This window comes from Danio rerio, chromosome 19, assembly GCF_049306965.1.
Source record: "Danio rerio strain Tuebingen ecotype United States chromosome 19, GRCz12tu, whole genome shotgun sequence".
Lineage (NCBI taxonomy): Eukaryota > Metazoa > Chordata > Actinopteri > Cypriniformes > Danionidae > Danio > Danio rerio.
Genome location: NC_133194.1, coordinates 44,035,843 through 44,053,582, shown reverse-complemented (window position 1 = coordinate 44,053,582; position 17,740 = coordinate 44,035,843). Strand labels below are relative to the sequence as shown.

Genomic DNA, 17,740 nt, shown 5'->3' with positions numbered 1-17,740 from the left:
TAAGGACAGTAATTATGAAAACCTGCCAATAGCCCACCAAGAGCTGCAACAAAGCCCTTCAAAAAAAACCTTGGCTTGCGTCTCCCTGACCAACTGCTGACCTGTGAAACAGCACTCATAGTCTAGCTGCAGTGGAGCTCTGCATTTTGGACACACACTCAGGCTGAACACACCCAGCCGGCGATGCTATCAGGCCTGTGGAGACCAGAGCCGGGGTGGAGAGCCCAAAATCCAGCACTGCTGTTCCCACACTGGCCTCCGCCGGGAACTGTGTGTGCCGATTTACATGTCTACTTCTCCTGTTGACCCTCAGCTGATTGGTTCCGTATGTTTCCAGCGAAGCACAGTTTAGTCATTGCAACAACCATCGTTTGCCACCTGGGGAAAATAGGGAAAGAAGAAAGAGTTTGTAGAAAATATGGTGCTGTCAGTCGATAAAAAATAGAAAAGAAAAAAAAAAGATTAATCATAATTAATTTTAAACTATATAAAGGTGATTGATATAACTATTGCTGTTTATCACCCTCCCCCCCCCCCCCCAAAAGAAAACAAAACAAACAAAAAAACAGTTAATCAAAATCGATTTCAAATATTACTGTATAATTTTTTAAGGTGAATCACATTGACCTTGTCATATTTATTTTTATCTTACTTTACATTGCATTAAACTTATTAATTATAAATAATTCCAAACTGTATAAAAGTGACTGATATATAACTAGTGGTGTCAATTGATTAAAAAAAACATTTCTAAAAAAAAATCTTAAATTAAATTTGATTTATTTCCACTCTGCAAAAATAATTAAATAATAATATTATTTTTAAGGAAAATCACATTAACCTTTGAAGTCATTTTTAACTTACATTTCATTGCCTTAAACTGACCTACATCTCATATGACTTAAAAATAGGAAAAGAGGAAAGAGTTTTTATATGTAGAAAAGGAAGAAAAAAAAGAAAAAAGAATCAATTAACCATAATTATTCTCAAGCTGTATAAAGGTGTAAAGGTGATATATATATATATATATATATATATATATATATATATATATATATATATATATATATATATATATATATATATATATATATATATATATATATATATAGTGTATATCTAGTGCTGTTTATCTATTAAAAAATAACAAATCAATAAAATTTATTAAATTAATTTATTATTTATTTTTAGGGTTAATCAAATTAATTATAAATAATTCTTTACATTTGTTCAGCGCTTTTCTGGACTTTACACATTTTTTGGGGGAATCTTCTCATCCATCACCTGAATCATGCAACAGCAGCCATATTGCGCCAAATTGTACACCACACACCAGCTGATTGGTGGAAAGGAGACAGAGTGATGAAATGAATTATGATATGGAGATGGTGAAGAGGTCATGATAGATAGAGGATTATGGGATGTTGTTCTCTGCTCGAATTTTAATGTTGAAAATTCAACTCTACAGTTTAACAAAGTGACTTTTATTAAGATTTTAGTATTTTGAAATAATATAATGGATAAGAAATAATATATAGAAAAATAAATCTGTAAAATTACAGAAAATACCGGCAGTTTATTACAAGGTTTTTGTATCACAACATACAACACCAACCCAGACAATAAAGCACTTTAAACTATTAAAATGTTAATAAAAGTAACTTTTTTTTTACTTTTCAAGGTTAAAAGTTGTTGGAAGAAAGATCAAGCTTCCATTATGTGATTCAAAAGCATAAATAAATGGGAAAAAATAAAAACATGAATCACAAAATACAGAAAACTGCAAATCTACAGATTTTTTTTTTTATATTTGTAGCTTTACCAACCCTAAGCTCCACCCCTTACATATTTTTAGCAGCGTTTAAATGGAAATATTAAATGCATACATTGACACTAATTTGGACAGCACTAATAAAAACATCCAAAATATTTTCAGGCCATTCTTAAACAAAAAAAAACTTCAACTTCATGATTTCAGAGATATTTTCCACTCAGTCAAGTTGAAGTTTTTGCGAAGTTAAATATGATTTTTGGCAGGTGTAACGCTCTTGGCGGCTCATCGCTCACACTTATCAGTATCAGTGTTTGTTTTTAGAGGGAACTGAAGAGACCGATGCCCTGCGTGATCTTTGATTGAAGCGTTTCTTCACACTTCACAGCATGTTTAAGGCCGGGGTAAACTGAGCCGGCCTTCGTTCAATAGGGCTCTGTGTAAGAACACTTGCTGCCTTTTTCAGGCCAGTCACTTTATACCAGTGCAGTGGGAATCCCACTGTTAACCGGCCTGTGTTCAGTTTGCTCATTACCACTCTACACTTAACCTGCACAACCAGCTGATATACAATACACACCGGGTTTAATAAATATTTCATTGATTTGTTTTGCTCTATAATCATGTTGGGATGTGTTTGTGTAATAGCTCATTAATTGAAGTGTTATAAATAATAAACGGACACTTCTATATATTTGTACAGTGTTCACATGGGTTTCCTAGGGGTGCTCTGGTTTCATCACAATCCAAAGAGATGCGCTATAGGTGAATCAAATAAACTAAATTGGCTGTTGTGTATGAGTGTGAATGTGAGAGTGTATGGGTGTTTCCTAGTATTGGGGTGCAGCTGGAAGGGCATCAGCTGCGTAAAACATATGTAGGTTAAGTTGGCGGTTTATTCCGCTGTTATAAACCCTGATAAAGACACTAAGCCGAAGGAAAATTAATGAATTAATGAGTTTGTTTAATCATTTTTGATCTGGCACCATTAGAAATCTTTTGTAAATACTTTGTAAAATGAATATTTTTTTCTGTATCATACACTTTTTTGGGGGCTGAATTTTGTTGATCAACATGTATACCGTTTTAGCATTAAACTTATTTTTTTGCTATCTTTGTATAAGTAAAGCAAATTCTGTTTCAGATAGAATTTATATTGTTTTTGGATGATATTATTTAAGACTAATTAAATACGTAGATAAATTCCATTCTTCTCAATGTGAGTATTTTTGGGAATTCTGATTATATACTGAGATTATATGAGCATGATCTGATATAATATATTATTCTGCGATTATATGAGCATGATCTGATATAATATATTATTCTGAGATTATATGAGCATGATCTGATATAATTTATTATTATGAGATTATATGAGCATGATATGATATAATATATTATTCTGAGATTATATGATTAATGAATATAGATTAATGAATTAAAAATAGGTAAAGTGCATCAAGACATACTCTGAGGTTAGCATGAGAAAGCCTGTTTAAAGTAGTTTGTTTAGTTTGCAATAGTATGAAAAGATAGATAGATAGATAGATAGATAGATAGATAGATAGATAGATAGATAGATAGATAGATAGATAGATAGATAGATAGATAAAAGGATGGAAAGATAGATAGATAGATAGATAGATAGATAGATAGATAGATAGAAAGATAGATAGATAGATAGATAGATAGATAGATAGATAGATAGATAGATAGATAGATAGATAGATAGATAGATAGATAGATAGATAGATAGATAGATAGATAGATAGATAGATAGATAGATATGGATGGATAGATAAAAGGATGGAAAGATAGATAGATAGATAGATAGATAGATAGATAGATAGATAGATAGATAGATAGATAGATAGATAGATAGATAGATAGATAGATAGATATGGATGGATGGATGGATAGATAGATAGATAGATAGATAGATAGATAGATAGATAGATAGATAGATAGATAGATAGATAGATAGATAGATAGATAGATAGATAGATATGGATGGATGGATAGATAGATAGATAGATAGATAGATAGATAGATAGATAGATAGATAGATAGATAGATAGATAGATAGATATGGATGGAAGGATAGATAGATAGATAGATAGATAGATAGATAGATAGATAGATAGATAGATAGATAGATAGATAGATAGATAGATAGATAGATAGATAGATAGATAGATAGATAGATAGATAGATAGATAGATAGATAGATAGATAGATAGATAGATAAATTGAACAATAAATTGAACTATAGAACAATAGATACCAAAGATGGATGGTTGGATAAATTGACGGATGGATATATGGATGGATGTATTGATGGATGGATTTACGGACAGCAGGACGGACAGATAGATAGATTGAATGATAAATTGATAGATAGATAGATAGATAGATAGATAGACAGACAGACAGGTAGATTGAACTATACATTGAACGACAGAACAATGGATGGATTGATTAATTGGTTAATTGATTAATTAATTGATTAGGATTGATCGTGTTTCAGGTTTAAGTATTTGAGGAAGAGTTCCCAGGTAGCAAGCGATTTTCTATTAGAGTTGGACCTCATAAAGCAGAGCCTTGCCGTTTATTCATTAATTACTCTTTCTTCGGCTTAGTCCATTATTTATAAGGTGTTGTAAAAAAATTAATGAGTGAAAAAGAAATGTATATTTCCACAAAGGGGTTGCCACAGCGGAATGAACCACCAACTTATCCAGCATATGTTTTACACAGCGGATGCCCTTCCAGCCACAACCCAATACTGATAAACACCCATACACTCTCACATTTCCACTCATACACTACGGGCAATTTAGTTTACCCAATTCACCTGTACCGCATGTCTTTAGACTGTGGGGAAAAACGGAGCACCCAGTGGAAACCCACGCCAACACGGGGAGGACATGCAAACTCCACACAGAAATGCCAACCGACCCAGCTGGGACTCGATTCAATGACCTTCTTGCTGTGAGTAGACAGTTCTACCCACTGAGCCACCGTCTCGCCAAGAGCCTTTCCAAATGGATGATTTTTTTACAGTGTACAGTTAAGATACTTTTTTCAGAAACATTTAAATTGTTAAACAAGAGCGGACAATACATTTTGAAGCCTTTGTATTTGTTTGTGAAACACACTCATTGCTTTACTTCTCAATATTAAAATCACTCCGTGTTTTCTGCCTTCTCCAGAAGAGTTCATCATCGCGGCGCAGCGGTTCGGCCAGGTGACCCCAATGGAAGTGGACATCCTTTTCCAGCTGGCGGATCTGTCAGAGCCGAGAGGGTGAGTCTGAGTCACCATGAGCTGAATCACCGTCTGAGAGCCTCTTCCCATCATGTTCAGCCATAACACACTTCAGCTCGAGCCCTCCAGCCGCTGTTTGACTCTTCTGTAATTACATGCGAAAAGTTTGCTGCTCTCTCTATTCTCAGTCTTGTTCTGGCAATTGCATAGTTGATGATACATGACTCTTCTTATTATTGTACAGCGGGAGGTTTTGAATGCAGTCCAGCTCGCTCCAAATTTTTTGCAGCACATTTTTCTTTGCTACTGTAACCAGTGCTTGGCTAGGCACACAAATGAAGGACTTAAAGGGATAGTTCACCCAAAAATTTAACTTTACTCACTGTTTACTTACCCTCATAAGTAGAGTTTCTTTTTATTTATGAACAAAAAAGGAGATATTTTGAAGAAAGCTGAAATCCTGTAACCATTGACTTACTTGATATATCATCACCTTGGAATTGTAATCTGCAGTCTGAATGATTTTGAGATAATGAGCTTCAAAGTTTTTGAATTCCATAAAGCAAACAGTTGATGATATGTTTTTCCTACTATGGAAGTCAATGGTTACAGGCTTTCAGCTTTCATTATGATGTGCTCTTCTTTGTTCAGCAGAATAAAGAAACTCATAAATGCTTGGAATCAATTGAGGGTGAGTAAATAGTACATTTTTAGTTGTGGGTGAACTATACTTAAGTATAAGTACAGATACCTGAATAAATTTTACTCCAATAAAAGTATAAAGTACTTCTTCTTGAGACAAAAGTACTTGATTTTTAATGTAAATAAGTATTAAAAGTAAAAAAGTACTTAATGATTTTTGTTTGTTTGTTTTGTGAGAAAATTTGATACATTAAAGGGCACCTATGGTAAAAAAAATCTACTTTTCAAGCTGTTTGGACAGACGTGTGTGTAGGTATAGTGTATAGACCATCATATTGGGTTGATATAAACACACCTATTCTTTTTTTTTCAATATAACAACATAAAAACGGTGGACCAATTGGAGCGGTTTTCAAACCGACCGCAACTTGACGAAGCAGTGTGGTCCCCTCGCCCACCGAATTGATTGACAGCTGCGTATTAACTTGTCCCGGTAGTCACGTGTATAATCATTTCAACAAGACAGGACGTGCGCAAAGCAACCGGTAATTAAAGGTCTGTTCAGTTCGCTAGGATCATCAATCCTAATCAAATGTGATCAAGAGTGAGCTTTACAAGTTTAAAATGTTTTAAAACAGTGCATGAGTCTAATGAAGTACAGCGATTCACTTCAGATTCACTTCATCAGTACAGCCTCGTGTCAGAACAATTATAAAAGAAGACGCTTTAATCCTGCTTTGTGGACATTAAATCGGGTTTATTTTGTACGTTAACATAACAGATATCCATACAGATATGGAAATTAAACTGAATACTGTCACATTTGCGTGCAAATAGAGTGCAAAGCTAAACGCGCGATGTCTGTCTGTCTGTCTGTCTGTCTGTCTGTCTGTCTGTCTGTCTGTTTGTCTGTCTGTGTGTGTGTGTGTGTGTGTGGCATGTAGAAACGGTGGGCGGGGAGGAAGAGCCTTAAAGGCGCAGTACAACAAAAACACTACCTGATGCAAAAAGGTAAAAGATAGCATATTATAAGAGGTATAATACAAAATCTGATGGGTGTTTTAAGCTGAAACTTTACAGATACATTCTGGAGATGCAAAAGACTTATATGAAATCTGAAAAAAGTGGTAACCCAGGTGCCCTTTAAACCGTGATACTTTACCCAAAAAGGAAAATTCTGTCATTTACTGATCTCCACTTGTTGTTGTTCTTGAGTTTCTTTCTTCTGATGAAAAGAAAAGTTGGAAACCGGTAGCCTATAGCCCCTTTCGCACATACAGACCTTTCCATAAAATTTTCCGGAAAGGTCTGTATGTGTGAACAGCCCCTTTTTGAAAATTCCAGTAAATTCGTTCCAGCAATTTTCCGGAAAGAGAAGTTGTAACATTACCGGTAATTTGCCGGTATTCTGCACTGTGTGAACGCAGAAGGAAGATTGCTGGAAAGAATGCGTTCACGTCTAGAACGCACTGACGTGAGACGTCTACTTTAGCCAATCAGAACAGTCAGACGCATTCACATCCACGCTGTTTATGAAAAATAAAAGCCTTTGAATATTCTTCCAGGCACATTTAGCTGCTAGTTGTTAGTCAGATAATGTTTATATGTTCTTTCTTAATGCCAACTGTGTAAAAATTATTGATAAGATGCTCATGATAAACCGCTGTTTGTTTAGCTTCAAGCTCTGACGCATGTGTAAATAAAGCAGCCAGTGAGCACCAGCACACACACATATAATGAACATCTCAACATGCGAAAGTGTTCTTCCATATAATTTTATGGTAGTTGTTCACAATACTGATCCATCCACAGAGTTTGTAATGTAGTCAAATGTTTACAAAGCCGTTTAGAGCTCATTTCTGGTTAATGATGTCAGAATTTGGCGGTATTTTGGAATGGATGTGTGAATGGTCTTTTCCGGAAAAATTCTGTAAGTCCTTACCCGTGTGAACAGCGCTTTTTTGAATATACCGATAAAGTCGTTCCGGAAATTTTTTGGATATTTACTGGTATTACTGTGTGAAAGGCGCTTTTGACTTCCATAGTATTTGGAATGGATGTCAATGGCTACCGGTATCCATTCATTCATTCATTCATTCATTCATTCATTCATTCATTCATTCATTTTCCTTCGGCTTAGTCTCTATTTCAGAGGTTGCCACAGTGGAATGAACCCCCAACTATTCTGGCATATGTTTTTCTCTTTCTTCCAGCCGCAACCCAGTTCTGGGAAACACCCATACACACTCTTTCACACTAATACACTACGGCCAATTTAGTTCATCCAATTCACCTATAGCGCATGTGTTTGGACTGTGGAGGGTAACCAGAGCACCCGGAGGAAACCCATGCCAACATGCAAACTCCACACAGAATTGTCAATTAGCCCATCCGGGACTTGAACCAGCAACCTTCTTGCTGTGAGGAAACCACCGTGCCGCCTGGTATCCAACATTTTTTAAAATATCTTATTTTGTGTTCATTGGGAAAAAAGAAACATAAGAATTGGAAACATATAGTGGAGTGGAAACAGTGGGCAAATTTTCATTTTTGGTTGAAGTATTGGTTTAAGCACTGCTAATTATTTTAAATAATTATGTCTGCAAACATATGAAAATAACTAAATACACCATATAGTCAAGTATATAATTATACATTTGTTATGCAGTATTTTAAATACTTTGACCTGGAATTCTCAGAGAGGCTTTTCTGGTTAAATAAATAAAAATAAAAATAAATAAAATAATAATAATAAATAAACCACAATTGTGTACTGCCAAATTTAAACATACAATATAAAAACAGATCTCACATAGGGAAAAAATGTGTTCGAATTTGAAGAAGAACACTATTTAACTTAGTTTTCATTACATTTCTGATGTTAATACACAGATATGGACATATCCACATTTAAGCATTTTATATAGTGGGCTTAAACAGCCCACCCTTTTCCAGTAGAATAAAGAGTTAGTTCATCCCAAATTGAAAACAACCTCATTAATTTTTTTCCCTCGTTATGCATTCTTTCTTCTGTTCAACACAGAAGAAGATATTTTGAAGAATGCTGGTAGCATGCATCCATTCACTTCCATAGTAGGAAAAAAGTACTATAGAAGTCAATGGGAATTTCTTCAAAACATCTTCTTTTGGAAAGACGGAGGAAAGAAACTATAAAAGGTTTTGAACAAGTGAATGGTGAGTAAATGATGACACAATTTCCATTTTTGTTGTGAACTATCCCTTTTAATCTATAAGAAACTGTATGGTTTTCATGTACATTAACAAACCTTAAAATTCAGCAATTAGTAATTAATAGTGAAGTAAAAATACTAAGTTGATGGTACTGTATATACTGCAAAGCTCTTTTAAAGTAATGAGATTGAAAAAAAATATTCAGAAAATACCCATGAAGCTTTCAAAAAGCCAAAAACATCACATGAACATTCCGGAGAAGTCATGACCTTTGAACCGAATCATTACGCTACTGGGTGGGTCGTGATCAGGAATCATATTTTTTGATGTCATTATTTTTTTTCTTGCAATGCGATACTGTAATTACGCAACTCTCTTTGAGTCAGGATGGCGAGGGCACACTATACATCACTCTTTCTCAGAGATCTTAGAGATGTTGTGCTTTAAAAAAAGAGCTGGATAGAAAAATCTTTAATAATGCCTGCCTGTGTTTTGCTTTACACAGACGGCTTGGTTTAGTTGACATCGAGATGATTGCACCTCTGGAGGAGGGAGCGCTTCCTTACAACCTTGCTGAGATTCAAAGACAGGTATGTTTCAGATATAGACCTGGGAAAATGGATGGATTGTTTTGAAACTCTGTGAATATGTGATTTAATAAAAAAAAGTGGCTTTTATACACACTGGAATACAGTAGTGTGGAATACACCACCTGACAAAAGTCTTGTTGTCGATCCCAGTTGCAAAAGCAACAAATAATAACTTGACTTCTAGTTGAACATTTGGAAAAGTGGCAGAAGGTTGATTTTTCTGATGAATTATCTGTTGAACTGCATCCCGATCATCATAAATACTGCAGAAGACCTACTGGAACCCTCATATTCTCACAGAAATCAGTCAAGTTTGGTAAAGGAAAAATCATGGTTTTGGTTACATTCAGTATGGGGGTGTGCGAGAGATCTGCAGAGTGGATGGCAACATCAACAGCCTGAGGTATCAAGACATTTGTGCTGCCCATAACATTACAAACCACAGGGGAGGGCAAATTATTCAGCAGGATAGCGCTCCTTCTCATACTTCAGCTTCCACATTGAAGTTCTTGTAAGCAAAGAAGGTCATGGTCCTCTAGGATTGGCCTGCCCTGTCACCAGACATGAACGTTATTGATGTCTGGGGTAAGATGAAGAAAGAGGCATTGAAGATGAATCCAAAGAATCTTGAACTCTGGGAGTCCTGCAAGAACGCTTTCTTCACCATTCCAGATGACTTTAGGCATAAGTGATTTGAGTCACTGCAGAGATGTATGGATGCAGTCCTCCAAGCTCATGGGAGTCATACAAAATAGTAATTATTTTTCCACTGCACCATGACTTTATATTCTATACTGGACATTATTTCTGTTAAGTGACAAGACTTTTGTCTGAGCAAAGTCAGACCTTACTGTCCCAATTAAATGATAAAAAATCAAGGCATGATCATATTTTATTTAAGTAAAATAAGTGTAATCTTGAGCCCTTTGCGTTTCCTATAAGCCACTTCTGATGCCAAACGAACAACTAGAAGTCAAGTTATTATTTGTTGCGACAAGACTTTTTTGGTAATGTATACTACAGACACAATAACTGGTGCCAATAAGAAAACTACAATTTTAGTCAAATATGAAAGAGACTATGATATGTGTTTCAATCCTGATTTACCTGTTATTACACTATGACTGTTCAACTGTTGTTATATATAAAATCCTAGGAGAATTTTGACTTCAAGTGCATATTGCACATACTTTATTAACTATAGGTTTGCGATATATTGTGCAGATATACAATCAATATAATTTTATATGTATTTTATAATTTTTTTATTTAATTGCACTTTTTAGTTTCAAAAATTACATTTTATTTTACTTTTATACTTACTCCCTGGGCCATTTATATCTAAGTTGATATTTAGCCGCAACATGTTGGTGTTTCATAACATCTAGTTTTTATGAGGTGAGTTGTTAGTCCAATGCTCAACCCCCAACCTGGAGGATCAGGACATACACTATGGACAAATTAGCTTTCCCAATTCACTTACAGCACATGTGTTTGAACTGTGGGGGAAACCGGAGCACCCGTAGGAAACCCATGCCAACACGAGGAGAACATTTAAACTCCACACACAAATGTCAATTGACCCTGCCGGGGCTCAAACCAGCGACCTTCTTCCTGTAAGGCGACAGTGCTACCCACTGCGCCACCATGTAACTTTTTACTTTTAATGCTAGATGAAATTACATTTTGAGAGCTCGTGTTCATGAGTGCTTCAGATCACAGCCTCATTTCCTGGATTTTTCCATCAGCTTCTGAGCTTTCGGCTTCACTTTGACCAGAGCAATGAAAGCAGAAAACATCTGAATCTGTCATCTACACACACACACACACACACACACACACACACACACACACACACACACACACACACACACACACACACACACGCACACATATAAAACCCTGTGATTGAAACACAAGCCCAGCAGTCGAGGAAACGCATCAACATCTGATGATGGCGAGATGAAAATGAAAAAACACACAAAGAAGAAAGATGTTATATTTCTGTTTTATCAGAAGTTCTGCCTTCAAACTCACTGAGTGCAGAGTTTTTTCCTCCGTGCTGGGAGAGTCGAAGCGGGGGCCCGGGACAGAGACGCCAGTCCCACCACAATGAGCCGCTTTGGGCTGTGGTTTGGCCTTATGGGCTGCAGGCCAGCTCTCGCTCTCAACATCTCATCCCACAAACATCCCAATCTGGCCAATACCTGGAGCTCCTGACAGGTGGACTCCACTGGACCTCCAACACTCAAAAAAAAAAAAAAAAATGCCGCTTGTTCAAACTACTTATTTACAATGAGCTGAATCAACACCATTCATGAGGGTTTAACTTAATTTTTTTATGTTCAGTCAACTTAAATTTGTAAAAACAGTGAAGGTAACTTAATCGATTTGTGTTGAGACAACATGAAGGAATTGTGTGGAACCCTGCATTTCTTTACAGTGAATGCTGGACGGGACGCTTCAGTGCTTCTGGCTGGCTTTAGCTCTCGTGTTCACTGTAACTGTGAGACTGAGGCTGTGATTGGAGCCGCTTGATTGTGGTTTTCGCTCGTCCTGACTAACACTGCACTAAAGACTGAAGTTTAAATTATCTAGAGAGGTTGGATCAGAATGAATGTGGTCATTTAATTCAGCTGAAAAGGCCTAACAGTTCTTTTTCACACGCTTAACAGGAAGCAAAGTGAAATTCTGTCAGCGTTTAGTTAAAAGTTTAAATGTCTACTCATTTATGTATTTACACACTGAATACATTTAATAATTTGGATGATTTTGTTTAAAGCAACAAATGAGCAAGACATAAAGAGTATTTTTTAAAGAATTCTCTTTTATTGTCTTAACTGAAACACTCTTAAAAGTTTTGGCTGGAAAATATAATATATATATAAGGGTAATACTGTAAAATATGACCGCAATTTTAAAGTCAGCATGAACCAGAAGCTGCAACCGTTTTTCCCCCCGTATTCTGACTCAGTTCTTAGCGAAATGGAATATTAAATGAGAAATACTACTTGTTTTTACTACTGCGAGTTGATGTAGTAAAGTAGGCATTTCATGGTTTTAGAAGAGTAATGGCATGTGCAGATGAATTGTTCTCCACAAAACATTTTTTCTTTTATTGATGTTGTTCACAATATCCATCAGAATTTGTAATGTCGTCAAATGTGTAAACAAAGCTGTTTTAGCTGCAGTTAGCGCATCTGTTTTTAGATGTTACGTCAGCAGATTTTTTCTCAGTTAGTTGGTCCATCTCTGGGACAAAATCAGCTGCATGAATGCTAAAGTTTTAAATAAAAGTGAAACCGTCAAGAAAAAGACAGCCCCCCTTCATGTTTAATTCAAGTGCAGCCGTTTAGAGTTCATTTTTGTTTAATGATGTCAGAATTTACTGGTATTTTGGAATGGTTGTGTTAATGGGGAAAATTTCCGGAACGCCCTTGCCTGTGTGAACACCACATATTTGAAATAACCGGTAAAATCATTCAGATAATTTTCCAGATATTTACCGAAATCACTGTGTGAAAGGGGCTAATGTGAGCTAACAAAATCATTGTGGTTTGTTTTAATTGCGTGTGTGCTTTAAATACATTAAAATGCTATTCAATTTTCAGCATCTTATTCAGTCTTCAGATAGCACTCTTAAATGTGTATTTTTTGCCTTTGATAAACTCTTTACAGCTTTTATAAGCGTCATTATATTATATTATATTATATTATATTATTATATTATATTATATTATATTATATTATATTATATTATATTATATTATATTATATTATATTATATTATATTATATTATTATATTATATTATATTATATTATATTATATTATATTATATTATATTATATTATATTATATTATATTATATTATATTATATTATATTATATTATTCATTCGTTCATTTTTTTTTCAGCTTAGTCCCTTTATTAATCCGGGGTCGCCACAGCGGAATGAACCGCCAACTTATCCAGCAAATGTTTTACGCAGCAGATGCCCTCCCAGCTTGCAACCCATTTTTGGGGAACACACATGGAATCTCATTTTAGCTTACCCAATTCACCTGTACCGCATGTCTTTGGACTTGTGGGAGGAACTGATGCGAACACGGGGAGAACTTACAAACTCCACACAGAAATGCCAACTGACCCAGCCGAGGCTCGAATCAGCGACCTTCTTGCTGTGAGGCGACAGCACTACCTACTGCGCCCCAGCGTCACTTATATTATATTTTATTTTATTATATTATATTTATTATATTTATATTATTATACATATTATATTATATTATATTATATTATATTACATTATATTATATTTATTATATTTATATTATACATATTATATTATATTATATTATATTACATTATATTATATTTATTATATTTATATTATTATACATATTATATTATATTATATTATATTATATTACATTATATTTATATTATTATACATATTATATTATATTATATTATATTATATATACTATATATATATATATATATATATATATATATATATATATATATATATATATATATATATATATATAATGTTATATTTATTATATTTATATTATATTATATTATATTATTTTTATCATCTGAAACAGTCCATTCTTTGCATTTATAACAGCTTGGCTTTTAATTTCTGAAGTTTATTGTATAATATTAAAATTAAAGTTATCTTATTTGCTTTAAATAAAATTTTAGCAACTTTTTATTACAAATGCTTCATCAAAACCTCAAGGCAGCAGATCAGATTGTTCTCAGATGTGTTTTCCTCCATTTTGCAGCATTCTGGTGGAGAAGCATCTCGCTCAGTTCTGATCCAGGCAGCGGAGTCGGCCTACAGGTTCACCCTGGGCTCCGTGGCTGGAGGTGAGTGAACCACAGCACAATTACTGGACAACAAGACAAACAAAGCCTGCACTATTGCCTTCTCAGTGGGCTGTTTCTCCTCTTTAATGAGGTTATGCACCATGGTAGGCTCCTGGCTGGATGCTTTTGTGCACATGTGTGTCACTAGGTGTGTTTGGCTCCGTGTTTGATGTGTGTGTGCATGCATGTTTGTGTGATTTTTGTGATTATTGTGTTTGTGTATCTGTGTGTGTAAGGAGGTATGTTTGACCCTGTGTTTGGTGTGTGTGTATGCATATGTGTGTGATAGTGTGAGTCTGGTTGTGTGTGTGCGTGTGTGTGTCAGTAGGTGTGTTTGGCTCCAGACTGGCTCTCTCTCTCTCTCTCTCCCTCTCTCTCTCTCTCTTTCTCTCTTTCTCGGAGACGAGGTAATAAGGAGGTAGTGCAGGGCGACTCACTCTTTAATTAAGGCTGTCGGTGCTGGATCCCCTTCAGGTCCACCCCAAAGTTGTCAGATAACAGTTGACTGATGTTTTCTTCAAAAATGTCCAGACTTTCTTCCTGTTCTACCTTTTTTGTTTCATGTGTTAAAGCAGGCTTCAATTGTCAAATTAATAACAGTATTTATTCGATTTTTTGTACATTAGAATGTGTCCTGTTAATCAAATAAAGAGGTATAAAAGCTGTAATACATTTAATGATAACATATTTTTACCATGGTTTCTAGAAGACCCTCACTACACTGCAAAAATGCTTTTCTTGCTTAGATTTTTTGTCTTGTTTCTAGTCTAAATATCTAAATTTTCTTATATATAGAAGCATTTTCTAGACAAGCAAAACATATTGTCTTGTTTTGAGAATTAATATGCCAATATTAAGTGAGTTTTTCCTTAAAACAAGCAAAATAATCTGCCAATGGGGTAAGCAAATTAATCTTGTTTTTTCTTTTGACGTAAGATTATTTTGCTTACGCCATTGGCAGATTATTTTTCTTGTTTTAAGGAAAAACTCACTTAATATTGGCATATTATTTCTTAAAACAAGACAATACGTTTTGCTTGTCTAGAACATTCTTCCTGATTTGAGAATTTTTAATTACTTGGACTAGAAACAAGACAAAAAATCTAAGTAAGAAAAGCATTTTTTTGCAATGTAAAAATTCAATTTAGTTTAGATAGATAGATTAGCACAGGACAGAGCACACTGAGAGAATAAATAGGGAAATTAAACCAATAAACTGATAAGCAGGCAGGTGAACATAATGATAAATAATAGCATAACAAGGTGGATGGGACAAGATGATAGACAGGGGAGCACATGGTGCAAAAAAACACAACACAAGCCATGTACTTATGTAAAACAAGACTAGAGCAAGCAACCAATGAGAGAACTCATTAACCAAGTTCACATGAAACACAACACTAAACCATGCGGCGCATGTAAACATGAACCACGTGCTAATCACAACACCAACAGAAGACTGAACGTAAGACACATGCACACGATGAATGAAACCACTTACCATACACTCACACATGCGGCATGCATATTCCGATCCTAGCGGGCAACCGAAACCAATATGCTTATTTCACACGACGCTGCGGTTGGAAGAAACCCGGAAGTATAGGACCAGCACTGCTATTAGTACTATCAGCACTGCTAGTACTATAAACCTCTTGCTGTTGCTGAGATTTTAAAATGCAGAAATTATGTAACCATCACTTTAATATTTTTTAGTAAGTTTATTTTAAACAATTAAAAGCAATTTAGCATCAAACAACATCACAATCTCAGTGATGCGCTTAAGTTTCCTCCTGGGCTTCAGTTCATAGCACCAGTTAAACACCGTGAGGACGCTTTCCTGCTTCAGTCTATGTAACCCGGTGAGCGATAAAACACTGCAGTCCTCTGCAGCACACCCTCGTGCTGTCTGTAATAGTGTTGTCCCGGTACTGAAGTTTTAAACCCGGCTATTTCCCGCTAACACGGAAGCGCTGCTGAGCGCGGATGACTCGACTGATCTTCAAGGCTGCTTCGCGTTTCAGTATGCGTGTCTTTGTGTTTGGTTTGCACTCAGCTTACTGCTCTTCGCCCAGTGCAAACACAGATACATGAAGACTGAAGCGCGAAGCAGCCTTGCCTTGAAGTTTAGTCGACTCAACAAGCAGATCGCTCCTCTGTCTGTGTTGTGTGTGTAAACAGCGGTGAACTGATGACCTTCTCGGCCAATCACAATCATTTCTGTTGAACACGTGACCACAATGGCAAATCAGCACTGTTTTAAGAAAGCCATCAACAGTGCCTTTATGTTCGCGGGAAATTTATGTTATTTTCTTTTAATTCAGTATGGTGACGAGTCTAATATTATAAAAGAAACAGTTTAATAAAAACATCTAAAAACGTGTGTTTGGGAAAGAAAACATTGGCTAACTAGTGCCATTTCCCTTAACTTAGCTGAAAATGAGCTCTGATATCCCTTATTATATTCACCATTCATTCAGAACGGACCTTTCTCTTCACTGATAAGCTATATAGTCAGTTACACAACATTCCTATGGAACTCCCAATGATACTTTCGGGTTTCTTACCACCGAAGCCTCGATTTCGCTTTTGGCGAAATGGCGGCCGCGTGAAATCAGTCTATGTAGCGCTGAAAACAAAAACACAGTGCCGCGAACAAAGCAACAAACACACCTGGACGAGAGCAAGCTTCCCAAGCATATCCAAGACGGCGCTCGTACAAAGACGAAGACAGACAACGACAGAAAATGAGTGCTTGACCCAAGAAAACTCGAGCTGAGCACAACATACAAGACATGACAGGACTAGTGTCTGGAATCTGCCACCAAAACAGGAATTAACAAGATCGAAGTGGCAGAATCCTGACAAGGAGCTTGTGCAATATGTTCAGTGCAATGAAGTGAACTTCAGTGCAATATGTTACCAGACATAACATCTAGGAGGTTTACCAATATTACCATAGTTTTACACCCTTTTTCCCCCCCCTCATATATCAGCTGTAGGTGCGACGGCCGTGTACCCCATCGACCTGGTGAAGACCCGCATGCAGAACCAGCGCTCTTCAGGGTCCTTAGTGGAAGAGCTCATGTACAAGAACAGCCTGGACTGCTTTAAGAAGGTCGTGCGCTACGAGGGCTTCTTCGGCCTCTACAGAGGTCAGTCAGGCAACAACAAAAAAAGCATTTTTCATGAAGCAGGGCCTGGGTCATCTTCCCTTTGACCTTTACCTGCTTTGAAGAGATTAAGTCTACCTTCAGTGCCGCAGGGGACAATGAGCAGAGCATGAAAGAGCGCATACCAGCACAGGGAACTCAACAATGAAGAACATGAATGCGCTACGCAGTCAATGGCACTCGGATAATGAGGATCTGCTCTGCTTTTAGAGTTTTTAAAGC

General features: G+C 35.9%; 1 protein-coding gene across 4 annotated transcripts in view; it reads left to right on the top strand.

The window, feature by feature from the left end:
• Positions 1–17,740, top strand: part of slc25a13 (solute carrier family 25 member 13) — a 94,799-nt gene that overhangs the window by 41,210 nt on the left and 35,849 nt on the right. For all 4 annotated transcript variants that reach the window (XR_012395234.1, XR_012395235.1, XM_073931919.1 and 1 more), the window contains 4 exons: positions 4,987–5,080; positions 9,381–9,465; positions 14,261–14,345; positions 17,342–17,500. Coding sequence is in view for 2 of the 4 variants with exons in the window: in XM_073931919.1 (XP_073788020.1) it covers positions 4,987–5,080; positions 9,381–9,465; positions 14,261–14,345; positions 17,342–17,500 (423 nt within the window). In the remaining 2 variants the exon portion in view is untranslated. The remainder of the gene's footprint in view (positions 1–4,986; positions 5,081–9,380; positions 9,466–14,260; positions 14,346–17,341; positions 17,501–17,740) is intronic.